This window comes from Caretta caretta, chromosome 16 (genome assembly GCF_965140235.1).
Source record: "Caretta caretta isolate rCarCar2 chromosome 16, rCarCar1.hap1, whole genome shotgun sequence".
Classification (NCBI taxonomy): domain Eukaryota; kingdom Metazoa; phylum Chordata; order Testudines; family Cheloniidae; genus Caretta; species Caretta caretta.
In genome coordinates, this window is record NC_134221.1 from 18,438,144 (window position 1) to 18,452,425 (window position 14,282).

At 43.6% G+C, this 14,282-nt stretch overlaps 1 protein-coding gene across 3 annotated transcripts in view; it reads left to right on the forward strand.

The window, feature by feature from the left end:
• The first annotated feature begins 399 nt into the window (after window positions 1–399).
• The window catches only part of COL5A1 (collagen type V alpha 1 chain), a 252,466-nt gene continuing 238,583 nt past the window's right edge, over window positions 400–14,282 (forward strand). For 2 of the 3 annotated variants that reach the window (XM_048822900.2, XM_048822901.2), the window contains exon 1: window positions 400–1,093. In XM_048822900.2, coding sequence (XP_048678857.1) covers window positions 1,000–1,093 — 94 coding nt within the window. In that variant the 5' untranslated portion in view covers window positions 400–999. Of the gene's footprint in view, window positions 1,094–2,167; window positions 2,196–14,282 lie in introns of those variants that run through there. The other variant, XM_075120566.1, reaches the window with a different exon arrangement.

The window sequence follows — 14,282 nt, forward strand, 5'->3', positions numbered from 1 at the left end:
CACCCACTCCCCTGTTAACCTGTTGCAAACCAATATTTTACAACGGATCTAAAAATATTGCTTTTTATTATGCCTTTCCAATTTTGTTTCTTTTTGCTCTGACACTGTTTACCGCTTGTCCCAAGAAGCACAAAGAATCAAGCAACACTGAACCCAGAATTAAAAAATCTTTAGGCTTCTTGTAAGTCCTTTGGACTCCTGGTGCCGGGGATGAAAAACAAACCAACCCACCCTGCAACATCTCCCACGCACTGACCGCGAACTCGCTGAATTCGAAGGACTAACTTAGCAAAAGAGCCCAGGACAGCCGCAACTTGTTTGCAACAGCTCGATTTCCTGTCTCTGGTTGCATTCAAACTTGCCGCTGGGACCTGCCTCCCGTGCAGCCCTCGGATCTGGTTGGAGACAGGCTGGGAAAGAAATCAAGGCTGCCGGAGGAAGGGAGGAAGAAAAATCTCCCCATGCCACACATTCAATTTTTTTTCTCTCTCTTTTAAAAACTTCTTTCCCTCTTCCCACCCCCCCCGTTTCTCCTGGACTCCAGTAGAAGGGGGCAGAGCTCCGCCGCCTCCTAAACTCTGATTTGCTGCATGGGATCTCGATTGACAATCTCTCGCATCTGCTTTAAAAGAAGAAGGGAAGAAAAAAAAGTTTCCACTCCTCGATTAGTCAGGGAAGGGGGACATCACTTGAGAGGGGAGCCCGAGAAGAATCAGACCAAGAGGAGGAGGAGAGACGGAAGGGAAGCGAAGAAGGACCTGCTATACCAAGAAAGCAAGACAAGCCAAAACAAAAATACAGTCACAGAGAAAGTTCAGACCCTCATCCTAGTTAATAGCAATCAAACACAAACCTCCAGCTCATGGCTTTATAAAAGTTGCTTTTTCTGGGGGGAGGGGGGTCTGAGGCTTTTCCTTTGATTTTTCTACCCCAGACCTAAGGTCGTGTGAGCATTTGCTCAACCCCCTACGCAAGCTGATCCCCCTTTTATTGTGGACCATGGATACACACACAAGGTGGAAAAGAAGAAGCTGGATAAGGACCAAAACGATAGCAATATTTCTACTCTATGCAATTTCTCAAAGCAGAGCAGGTAAGGCACTTCTGTTGATATGGTTCGTTGTGTCCTTAATAAATAGTTTGCCTTCAGGCTGCAGAAACAGCTTTCTCTCTCCCTTATTTAACTTAGCCTTGTTAAAACATGATGGCTGTTGACTAATGTGCATGTCATCTATGTCTGGAGCAAATATATGGGTGAGCTGCCCGAAGGCTTCAGAAAACTTGTAACAAGAAAGAAAAGCTTGCTTTCTATTGTGCTGTGCAAAACATTTGTCTTTTCTTACCCAATGCATTCCCCCCAAAAAAAAAAAAGTTCTAGCTACCCAAGTCCTGTGAATGCCATTTGTCAGGGGGCCCATACAAGGGAGAAAACTTAACTTAAAACACAATCTCCCCCCCCCCACCCCTTAAAACAGATCTGCCAGTTGCCAGGCTCACTTTAAAATAAAAAGAATCAAAATGTATTTTTAGTGACTTTTTGGTTGTTTCCCTATACAGATATTTTGAATTAATTGTAAACGTCTCTTCTTTGCATAGTTTCTGCTGGAAGAGAGCAAACTTTTGTCAAGAAATAATCGGTTCCCTTCTCTCCCGTATCAAAGCAAGAGATCTTGGTGCAAAAAGCTTTTGCAAACTTTGCTTTTAGAAACTTTTACGCCCTCTGTTGTATGCTGCCTGTACTTTTGTTAATTCAATCTTGCATCCCCCCCCCCCCCCTGCGCCCTCCAAATCACTGTTGCTGGGTTTGGTAAAGGAGAAACTACAAAACGCAACTGTTGGGGCAAAAACAACAGCTCCAAGAGACACCTTTTTTGCATTCTAGAAAGCGAGGACTGAGTACTTGATTTTGTTACTTACTTTTTGAGAAGTTTTTTTTTTGTTAATTTTAATATTGACTTTCACAATTATTAACTATGGAATGCACAGGCAGGATAGAGGAATACTGATGAATCTACCTTGAAAGTTCTTTGAACTTACAATAGCTTAACTCTACTGAGGCTCTAAAGGGCACCTGCAGATGTTTGTGGTCGGCAAATACTAAAGAGCAATATTTATTTCTGATTTCCTTTTACAGTACTGTGGGAGGAAGAATAAGAGGAGGTTTGGGGGCAAAGCCACTTTGATGATTTTAAAAGGTGAGATAGGAACCATGATGGAGTTTTGCAGGAGAGTTGGGACCAACTGAATGGGTGGCAGCTAATGTCAAACTGAGATTCCAATGTTACTGACTAGTAAAAGCATTTAATACAGTCTGTCTGAGCTTCAGCCTTAATTCTGAAGTTTCCATAAGTTCTTTTGGAAGCCCAACCACTATTTAACAGATTGTGTGTTACCAAGACAAGTCGTGGGGGGATTCAGACCATAACCGAATAATTATCAATTATTGTCATTTCAAGGTTCTTCATTCTAACCCAAGAGGACCTATTTATAAAAAGGAGGGAAGCGACTTGTCAAAAATTGCAAGAAAAAGTTCTTAGGTGAGGTAGAAAATATATTCTTTACTGAAAGATAAATATCTATAGATAGAACCTCAGTGGAGGAGAAATAATTATCACCTCAGAGCTACTCCCAGATGTTCTATTGCATTGCAAATCTATTGGATTATGACCTGGAGCAATTGTCTTTGGCTGGATAAGGACCGGATCTGATGTCCATCTTCATATTTAGATAGAGGAAAGAATATTTTCTGGGACCATCCTCTTTTAAAGCAGTCAGCTCCTCAGATCGGGTACTGTACTACCTTCTTTTGCCATTTGTAGACTGCTAAATCCTTGTCAATTTCAGAAATTTAAATGGAAAGAATACAAAGTTTTTTGCAGTCCTGTTGCAGTACAATTAGCCAGGGATGTATTTCAGTAGTGTCATAGCAGCTTAGACGTACTGTCAGTCTCTATATTCTTTGCAGTGCTTTTAGGGAGACTACCCATTGGCTTCGGGGAGATTTGGATCAGAAGTGTGGAGGTATGTCCATCTAAAACTCATTATGGACTAGGAGGTTCCAAGCATCTATAACTGTCGGTGTATAGAAATCTTGCTGTTCTGAGTAGCGTCTCTCTTTGAAGTGAAAGGTATTGAGTATTCCCAGTGAGCTTCCTGGTATGATATTGGATTACTCAAATGTGGGAGGAGCCAGATTTGGTCATTTAAAGGCAACGTCTAATGTTCTTTTATCTGGTTAACTTCCCCCCAACCACAGTTAAGTTCTCTTTCCTCTTTTATTTAATCCCAGTTTCTTAAAAGGACTAAAATAAAACTGAAATAAAATGCAATGAAGTGAAAACTCACTTCTCTTTTGTCCTGCTCAGGAGCAAATACACCTCTACTATTCAAGTGGGAAAAGAAACCTAACGAAAAGAAAATTATTTGCAGACGTTGATTTATTCTAGAGGCTATGCCATAAGTGACATGAGCTGGGCTGTCTCAGTGATTCCTTTCCAAGCCACAGTGACCCCTGTTCTTTTACAAGTGGTGTCACATTAAATTTAACTGACAGACAAAGTTGGAGTCTCTCTTTATTTTTACAGATCCTCATAAATGTGAATCAGGTTTCTGGGCGAATATTTTTGGGAACAGCCATTTCCTTTAGTGGTGGAGAAAAGTGTAATAAGAATGCACAGCGTGACCTTTAAAAAGAAATAAAAATTCTGGAAATTATGAAGTATTTTGTTACCATCTGTTGCTTCTCCCCTTGGCTGTTTATAGTAGTCTAGAATGAGCTAAGAATATAATATTCTTAGTCTCTGGCCAGTTAGGACAGATCAATATTTTTACAGTTGAAAAGGATAGGAGTGGCTACTCCAGGAGAAATATGACCCTGTTAGTCTGGAGTGGATGTCAGGTGACAGTTCTGTTGTCCAATGGAAAACGTGCATTGTGGTCTCATTGTTTGTGACACGTTGGTCGAGAAGGGGGAGAATTATACAACCTTGGAACAGAACTTTATGGATAATTTGTTTTTTTTTAACAAGCTACAGTAATAAATGACCCATTCAGAAGTTGACAGGGATGCATCTGTCAGTTGACTAGCATTCAATGAAACCATGTATTTTCCAAGGGCAGGATGCAGACTCTTCTCAAACCACTCTCCCTTCCCTATAGTAGTCTCTTTCCCATTGTCACGTAGAATGGCATGTGGCCTGAAATACAGTGTCAATGCCACAGCCAAGGGGCCAATTCTGCCAGCTACCGAGTGGCTTCAGCACCCAACAAAGTCAATGGACATTGAGGACACTCCGTATTTGGCGTTATTAGGTGCCAGCATCATTATTTTTGCCTTGGCCCTAAATGACCATGGATAAACCGTCGACATGGGATTGGAGAAAGCCCCTTTCATCGCTGGTTTTCAGTGCATTGCTCCTTCTCCAATAAACGTACTTAGGAATTGTCGGTTTTGTGTTGCAAGCAGGCCTGTTAATCAGGGCCTTTTAGCCGCCAGTACTGGACTCTTTACGCCTTTGAGCTGATTTCTGCTCCTCATGGTTTGAAGGCTGATGAGTCATTTGGGGTATAATTATCCTAGATCTGCAACACTGATTCCTACTGGATGAAAAGCCCTTTAATAATAAGGTTAATCCTATAAACAAAAGTATTTTGCCCTTACACCTAGGGCATGCAGAAATAACGGCTCTGTTAGGACCAACAGAAGGGAACTGCAAAGGGAATATGAATCTTTACTGTGGAAAAAAGGCCCAAACTTTCTTGTTTAAAGGGACAAAAACTCTCCCTTAGCGGTTTTCTTTTTAACACACCAAGCAATCGAAGCTAATCATTAGATTGGCATGGTGCCTCCTGGTTACTCTGACAGGTCGCAGCGTAGTGATAGTCTGTTTGCTGCAGACATCTGTCAGTTAAAAGTCTTGGCATGAGTTGATAATGTGGTTCCCATTTTCTGACTTTTCATACCCTTGTGCTATGTGCCAGGGATCCAGATGTGAGAGATGAAAGGATAAGAGTGGGTATGTGCACTAACAAAGGCAGCCATGGAGGTGAGCTTAGATTCCCAGTTTGTGGCATTGGTATGAGGATTAACAGCTTTGAGGATAAAGAGAGTTTTTTCAGCCACCACAAAAAAGTGCTTTTTGTAGAGGAATCATGTGGCTTGTTGGAAAGTCCTGAAGATGGCATAAAAAGTTTCTATCCTGGGGCCGGTCAGAATCAAACTTGCCTTATTAACCAGGTATAACCCACTGCTTGAAACTTAATAGGATGTGTTGTGGGTGGTATTTCTCTCTCTGTATGGTGCATATAAACATCTGTACTATACCTGGCATTCCATGTAACACTCTGTAGTTACTGTGTCTGGATTCATCTTTTTTCCTGTGGATCTTGAACTATATATTAAGAAAGGAAATTTTGGTGTGTCTGGTGAAGTCTGAAGTCCTGTAAATAAACGAAAGTGGAGTTAGCCCTTTGTCATGTGACAATGGCAAGGAATCACAGAACTAAATGCTTTCCACCAAAACTCCATAAGGAGTTTTATTAAGATTAGGAAATCAGCATTATCCCTAAGCTATCCCTTTCTCCTCTTCTTTGTAGAGTGCCTGCCTCAAAACTTCCTCACCCTGCATGTCTTCCGGGTATAGATTTAAAGAAACAGTATGATGATCCTCACAGCCTCTTTGAATTTTTTTTTTCAGAGGGAGGCACTGGCATAAATACAGATGTGAATAAGCAAAATACGCATGTGGCATATTTACTCCAATACCTCTGCATTAGTGAAAGTACCCATTTATAGACACATGGCTTAGATAATCCAAGGTTTCTGTCTGGACTTGAGAAATAAATCTGTAAGAGCAGACTTTCCAGGAAACAGCTCTTGGGTCTGTTTTTAAAAATAGGAGATTTGGCAATTTATTTCCTACATCTGTCTCTCTCCCTCTCCCCGCCCTGTCACCTCACTTTCATCTTTGTCCAAAGTTTAAGGATACTTCCTGGAGCAGAAGTTTAATGTTAGTGATAGGAACATCCGTTCTCAGAGAGCCTGACCCAGCTTCCATTAAAGTGAGTGGATAGATTCTCATTGATTTCAGTGTGTTCTGGTCCATAAAGCATAACATATCAGTAAATATTTGTGAGTGTCGAGTTTGTTTTAAGATTTCAGGTAGTCTGAGTAATAACAGTGAATAAATAAAAAAAAATCACTTTTCCCTTATGATACCCATTCCTTCTTGTTGGATGGGACACCTGCTGGCACTTCTAACAGATTTGTCTTTAGACAGCATGAACTTGTCTGTGCATAGATTGTTAGGCAGAGATTTTTCCAAAGCCACTTAGGAAATATGAGTGCACTGTACCTATTCATTTCAAGGGGGGACTGTGTGTCTAAATCTCCTAGGTGGGTATGAAAATCTCAGCCATAGATTTTTAAGACCAGCAGGGATAACTCCTCTGACCTTCTGCATCACACAGGGCTTAGAATTTCACCCAGTGATTCCTGAAAGGGAGGGAATTGTTCTTCCTTATTACGTTATTGACTGCTCTGGGAGCCTATAGTTATTTAATTCATTGTACGTGTTTGCATGTATACTGTAGACAAGTATCAAATGCAGGAATAATTTAAGAACAGTGCCAACAAGTGCCCTATGTTGCTGATGATTGGAGAGTGGGCAGAACAGTGTCCTGTAGAGATGGAATGGTAGAGTGGGCATACAGGGGATCGGACTGGGAGACAGGATTCCATTTCTGAGTCTGCCATTGATTTGCTATGTGGCCACGTCATCCCAACTGGGATTTCCAAAGTGTCCTAAGAGGTTTAGACACCTGTCTCCCATTGAATTTCAAAATCCCAGTCGTAGTTCCCGAGTGCTCCATTTTATCCATTTGCAAAATGTCTGGGATGATGCTGTTTGTTTTTTAACTTCCTTGCAAGTCATGTTGGAGGGAATGTGGGAGCTGAGTAATCCAGAGATCCCCAGGCCAGAAGGGACCATTGTGATCATCTAGTCTGACCTCTGGTATAACACAGGCCAGAGACCTTCCCCCAGATAGTTCCTAGAGCAGATCTTTTTGGAAACACGTTGAATCTTGATTTAAAAATTGCCAGTGACAGAGAATCCACCATGCCCCTTGGTAAAATGGTGCCAGTTGATAATTATCCTCGCTGTTAAAAACTTACACTTAATTGATAGTTGTGAAGTGCTTTGTGATCCACAAATGGAAGGAGAGTGATGCAGATTCTATTATCGTTCTTGTAACTGCTGCTAGTTGAAAGATCTGGCAACCATCTTTTGGGGTGAAAAAAAAATCTCAAAAATCTGGAAAGCCAGGTACAATGACAATATTTTGTGGTCTAGGTTGGGGTCCATTGTCAGGGTGAGACCCATCAAGTGGCAGAGGCCAGTGACCTCCGACATCTTCGTTCTCTCCTCTCATTATGCACCATAGTATGACTCCACTGACTTCAGTGATTGACACTGATCTTAAGTGCGAGGGCAATGAGGTCCTTTGATGGGCAGCTTTCCAACCACACAGCTGCTGAAACAAGCTCTGCTCTGGGTGTTGAGCCCCAAGGCAGAGGAAGGAAAAAAAACCACAAGTGTCCAAACCTAAGGGCCTTGCAGACAAGAGAAACATCCTTCCAGGGACATGAGATCCTTGTTCTGTTTGATGCAACTTGCAGACATGATCGCTTTGTACTTGAACAGCCTCATTTGCCCACAGGATGGTTGTTAGGAGTAATCATTAGTACAGCCCCATAAATCCCCAAGATGCATTCCTTGCCCTGAACAGTTTCTACAACCTAAAACAGGAAAATGGGGACAAAGGTAAGGGAGGGCATGGGGAGAGTTTTGAGAATTGCCTTGGAGGAATCAATTAGATCTCTTAACTAAAAATGAAATTAAGGCATTTAAGCTTAATGTTAATTTGGGATGGTATGGGGCATGTTTAATTCCTCCAGGTATTAATTATTATTTGTAGTGAGCCAACAATGTGTGAGGTAGATGGATATGAAGACCAGGGACCTGATTCAGGTCTCGCTTGCAATGGTTTTCCATTGTCGTAGACCCATTGACGTCAAGGGAGTTACTGCCAGTTTGTTTCAGTGCAAGTGAAATCAGAATGGAGAAGGAGATTTCCACTCCAGCGCTTACAGTCGAGCTAAACATTGTGCAACTAGGTATATGGGGGTGAAAAAACCCACTGAAGAGGAATGATGCAAGTGGGGGTGAATGAATGCTGAAGTTAGGCAGCATCTCTTTAATTCCATGATTTAGCTCTGTGTGTGTGTATGTGTGCGTACACCTGGAGAATGGGGGAGGCGAGGCAAGGGGTAGGAGGAAAGTTGGGGTAGGGATTGTCAGCCCTTCTGAATAAATCTGTTTGCAGGAGGCTCTTAAAGGAGGAAAGATTCCACGATGTATTTTCCTTCGCAAAATATCCAGAGTGATCAGCTCTCTAGTTCTGTTTGTGGTGTATGTGGGTTGCAAGCACGCAGCGTTAAAGGTTAGATTTGGTATCCTAACTGTTGAGTGAATACCATAGCCTCGTGGCGCAGTTCGTTGTTGTCCCGGTTGTTGTGAATGTCAAAGGGAGAATAAGGGCATTATTGCATTATTATTATTATTATGGCATTATTCCAGACTCGGTACTCCAAGTGGATGAAGCTAAACCAGAAAAGGCACTCTTCTTCCAGAATATGAGTGTCCACAGATGGCGTTATCCCAGAATAGCTATTGTGATTTTAATTCACACGCTACCTTAATCCGAATTGCCTTTTGAAGTTTCGACAAGCCCTAAAAAGGAGGGAAACCCTGGTGTGTGTCTGATATGCATGCACTCAGACACAGCCGCAAGTTTGTCCCAGCGTATACTTTTACAAACACACCAGTTTCTTCTAGCTTTTGGGATGCCGGTTTTCCCCGTTCTATCTTGCATTATCAGGAGCTCCTTTATTCAAACCACTGAGACTCAGTGCTGAGCTATGCAATCTGAGCGTTACCAATCATGGCTGCACTGCATGGGTAAGCACAGGGCATGGATGAAACTCTCAAAGCCCCATCTTGGCCTGCACTTGGCGTAAAACCTGGGGTGGAGTCTCTTGGGGTGAGGAGGAGTCTATCCTGTGGCTGTTCCAAACTCCAGGACAGAACTCTAGAGGGGATTCCCCCTATGGCATCGTATCCCACATGTACACCCCATGGCTCTTTTATAAAAGGGAAATGATCATTCCTAGTCAAGGGCAGTGACTCATCCTATGAGTCATGCAGAAAGAATCCAGCTGTGTCTGGAGTCCTCTGAAGGAGGATTTCCTCATTGGCTCATTGTGATCAGTTGACCTGCTGTTGAGGGAGTCCCTAGGGAAGCTCCCATATAATAAAGAGGGATCTCTTTTTCCCTTTGTTTCATTCAAAGCTGTGCTCACTGAACGTAAATGACAGCGCTTGCAAATTCCTTACTATTTTGCTAAGTCCCAGGGTCAGAGCCGCTGTTGCCCTTTGAGCTGCTTGAATTACTGCTGCTTTTTATTTTTTATTTTTTTAGATCGGAATTTCTCTCCAACGTAACCCATCTAGGCGGTAGCTGGAAAACTGGCAAGAATAGCAAATTGGAAGGCACTGAACAGTCTTTTGTCCTGGTGGTGCGGGTGTGTGTGTGGGTGTGGTTTGGAAAGCCTTCGGCATAGATTGGCCATTTAAAAGGTCTTAATTCATGAGCTTGTTGGAAGATCTTCAAGTCTTGGTTGGGACCTTTGCTAAACACTTGGAGTCAATAGGGGTGACATTCAGTCTTGTGCAGAGAGCCTTCACAAGGCCCATGTGCCACTGAAATCCTCATTTGGGGAGACTGTATTGATACATAGGCCCCCTGCTGTCTCCTGCATGGGGGTGAATTCCACCCGAAGTCCAGCAGAAGGTCAAGTGGCACAGATGGAGATGCTTTTAGCTGTTAAAAAGTCCTGCTGAAGATCTGTGGCCATAGGGCTCTGTATCCAGGCATGGGGGTGTATGCTAAATGGATATGTGCGCTCTGAATTGTCTTCTGACCTAGAAAAGGTCTTTGGAAGATCTGGACTGTTTTATTTTTATCAGCTCTTCCTCCCAGCATGTTCCTGATAGCCTCCCTACATCACGCCTGGTAGAAGGAGGCTATCGCTGGCAATTCAGCGCACTGGGGCAGAGCTGGAGAAAGAGGCTCATCACACACCAAGAGTTTCCGTAGTTTCGCAGTGGGCTTCAGGCGAGAGGAGTATTCTGAGGGCTGCGTATTCCTGCTGTAACATATGCGGGCCCCTCATTCTCTGTGCCTCACGGGGGTCCTAGCATGAACATGAGGAACAGACCTAGTGCCAACTGAGAGCCCAACCCTGCAATTGTCTACTCATGAAACCCACACCAGCTTGGAGTGGCTGTCTGTTACCCTCTGGGATTGAGGAGCCTGCTATAACCTTGGGGAGGAGAGCTGGGTTTTGTAGCTCAGGCAGTAAAGTCTCTTTTATTCAGATCCAGAAGTCTCAAGTTCAGTGCCCCCTGTGGATGACCCACCCAGAGGTGTGGCATTACACTCTGGACTTCTTTGGGGGTAAACAAGGACTAAGAGTCTGATCCAGCAGACACTGACATCAATGGCAATATAGCCACTGACAGCAGGGTCAGATAGATGAGTAACAGCTTGCAAGACCGGGCCTTTAAATAGGATTGCATTGAGGTCTGATGCGAAGCCCACTGGAGTCTAATGGAGAAACTCATGTTAACTGTAGTAGGATTTGGATCAGACCCTGGGTGCTTTAAGGACCCAATCTTACAAGATGCTGAGCAACTTCTGGAGGTACCAAGTGTCCTCAGTTCCCATTGACTTGACTGGGAGCTGTGAGTGCGCAGTGTTCCCAGGCGTTGCTTACACCTTGCAGGATTGATCCCTTCGCTGCTGTAGTGACTTAGAAGTTTTGGTTAGGATTCAGCATGGTGCTTTTAGGAGAGAGAGGAAAATGCCCAGAACGACAATGAATAAACAAAAGCATTTCTATTGCTGTTCTTCTCCTGCTCTCATCACTGTGGTATCTGAGCACCTTCCAGTTGGGCATTAAGCCATGGGACTAACATAGAATCATAGAATCATAGAATATAAGGGTTGGAAGGGACCCCAGAAGGTCATCTAGTCCAACCCCCTGCTCAAAGCAGGACCAATTCCCAGTTAAATCATCTGCCACAAGTGGCTTGTTCTCTCTCCGCAGGGGGAGAATCGTGTATGCAGTGGAGAGTTTTGATTGGGTAGGGTTTTGTTTTGGGTGGATTTGTTGTTTTTAGATATCCATGCTGCTCTGTGCTTTACATGAGAGAGGGCCGATTAGAGAAGCGTAGCTGGCACTGGGAGCAAGTGTGATTTTGATGGTCCTTAGGTCCTGTGGGAATTTGTTCCATAGTCTCGGACTGCTTGAGAAAGCTCCATCTCCTGCACAGATGAGCTTTATCCTGATGGTCAGAAGCTCCATTGTGTCAGAGGAGCAGAGTTCATAGAATCATAGAATCACAGAGTTGGAAGGGACCTCTGGAGGCCATCTAGTCCAACCTCCTGCCCAGAGCAGGACCAATCCCAACTAAATCATCCCAGCCAGGGCTTTGTCAAGCCTGACCTTAAAAACTTCTAAGGAAGGAGATTCCACCACCTCCTTAGGTAACGCATTCCAGTGTTTCACCACCCTCCTAGTGAAAAAGTTTTTCCTAATATCCAACCTAAACTTCCCCCACTGCAACTTGAGACCATTACTCCTTGTCCTGTCATCTGCTATCACTGAGAATAGTCTAGATCCATCCTCTTTGGATCCACCTTTCAGGAAGTTAAAAGCAGCTATCAAATCCCCCCTCATTCTTCTCTTCCGTAGACTAAACAATCCCAGTTCCCTCGGCCTCTCCTCCTCTCTCCTATGGTTGTCGACCTTAGTCCTCATCTCTGAGCTTTAGGCCCTTTTAGAGATGCTGGGCCCAGGTCACTGAGCACCTTGAAGATAAGGATGAGCCCTCAGACTTGCCTGGGTATTCTGCATGGAACCACACAGAGAGCGGAGGATGGGTGTGATTTGTGTGCCGTCGGCCATGCTGCTGAGGAGACGCACTGCAGGGTTGTGTGCTTGCTGGAGTTTCCTAAGAGCTGAAGAGTTCATGCTCAGGTCTATCGCATTGCTGTTGTCCAGACGAGGTGACAAAAGTGTGAATAATAGCCCACCAGGAGGGGATGGAGTGTCCTAGGCAACTGAAGGTGTGTGCTGCTACGTGAGAGCTCCGCATCAGCGAGGAATGTAGGAGCCCTCCTAAACTATGGACTATATTGAGTATGTGCCTTCAACCAAAGGAGACTGCTGCATCATAGCTGCAAACGCTTCAAAGTCCTTTCCTCTGCTCACCAGCATCACCTGGGTCCTGCTCAGGTTCAGCTTCAGTTATTTGGTAGTTGCATTTTTCCATGCAAAATGTTAACCCTCTCCCTCACCTTGCAACCTCAGCTTGCTGCAGAGAGCTCCTTGGAGACTGCATTCTCCAATTGCCTCACTCTACATAAAAGCTTTGATTCTTACTGGAGTCAAATTCACTCAGCTATGTGCTGAGTCTGCAAGCTGGCAGTTGTTTTTTTTTTTTTAAACTGTCAATGGAGACCTTTGTATGGAAAAAGAAAAAGAGACAAATGTGGGAAGAGCAAGCGAAAGCGGCAGGCACGGACAAGGGAAAAAAAGAAAGGGATGGATGGAAAAACTCCTTAAAATACAAAGACGATATATGGGAAAAATTGAGGTTGGCAGCATGCTGTAATCAGCCACGTCGTTGTTGTTCATCGGTTTCAGGTCCTTGACACAGAGCTCAGCACTGAACGTGCAGTTAAGATGATGTTGTGGTTTCCCTGTGGACATGTCTGGAACCTCATCAGAGCAAAGCAATAAAACAATAGAGGAAGTGCACAATGGGCATTTTTTAGTTTAGTTTTTCTGAGTTGCTACTTTTTTTAGAAGCAAGAAGCTCCTAGCATTGCTTGGGAGTCTTCAGGCTTCTCAAAGATCACAGAATCAGAGAAATGTAGAGCTGCAAGGGACCTGGAGAAGTCACCAAGCTGAGCCCCCTGCACTGAGGTGGAACCAAGTAAACCTAGACTATCTGTGACAGATGTTTGTCCAATCTGTTCTTAAAAACCTCCAATGATGGAGTGTCCAGAACCTCCCTTGGAAGCCTGTTACTGGGTTTTGCAGATGAAGGCCATCACTTCTTGTCCTACCTTCTGTGGACACAGAGAACAATTGGTCACCATCCTCTTTAGAACAGCCCTTAACATATTTAAAGATTGTTACCAGGTCCTCCCCTTAGTCATCTTTTCTCAAGACTAAACCTGCCCAGTTTTTTTAACCTTTCCTCTTAGGTCAGATTTTCTAAAGATGTAGTTTTATGAAACACAAATCTATCATGGCTTTTATATATTTACGGGGCTGGAGTTTTCCTAGTAGTTTAGACAGTAAACTGCATGGAGAAAAGATGGTCTGAGAGTTAAGGCACTGAAATGAGACTCAGGAGAGTTCATTTCTCAGCTGTGGGCAGACTTCCCGTATGACGTAGACTAAGTCACTTAATTTCTCTGTGCCTCAGTTCCCCATCTTTAAAATGGGTATACTACTTCTTCTCTCTTGCTCTTTGTCTTATCTGGTTGGGCCAGAAACTCTTCGGGGGCAGGGACCATCTTACTCTGGGACAGATCCTCGTCTGGTGTAAATTGTCAAAAATCTTTATTGACCTTGGTGGAACGATGGCAAATTTACAGCCTGCTGAGGATCTGCCCTTTTTGGCTGTACAGTGCCTAGAACAACAAGGCCCTGATTTCTGGGGCAGGCACTGAGAGAATACAAATAATAATACTGAGCACTGAATTGGCCTATTTATGGCCTATTGGTATGACTCATGTGGGCAGTGCTAGAAATTCAAATCCTGTCTGCGGGAGTGAAAATTATGACAGCTACCCAGCAGGCCAGACTAGACGATCCCAGGCCTTCTATTTTATGTCACCAATTCATAGATTATATCTTTCTTTAAAAAGTGAAACATAAAATATTTTTTCTCATCCCCACCCCGCCGGGTTAAGTAGCTGGTTATATTTGAAGAGGTTGAAGGTTGTTCCTTTGTTGTAGGAAGAAAAACATAGCGTGCTCTTCTGTTAACAGAACCTGTCTCTACGGTACGCGTTGTGTCCCCAAGGGTAACTTCTTTGATTTGTCCGTGTCACTTTACAGCTTTTCTCTGTGCGTTTGATTT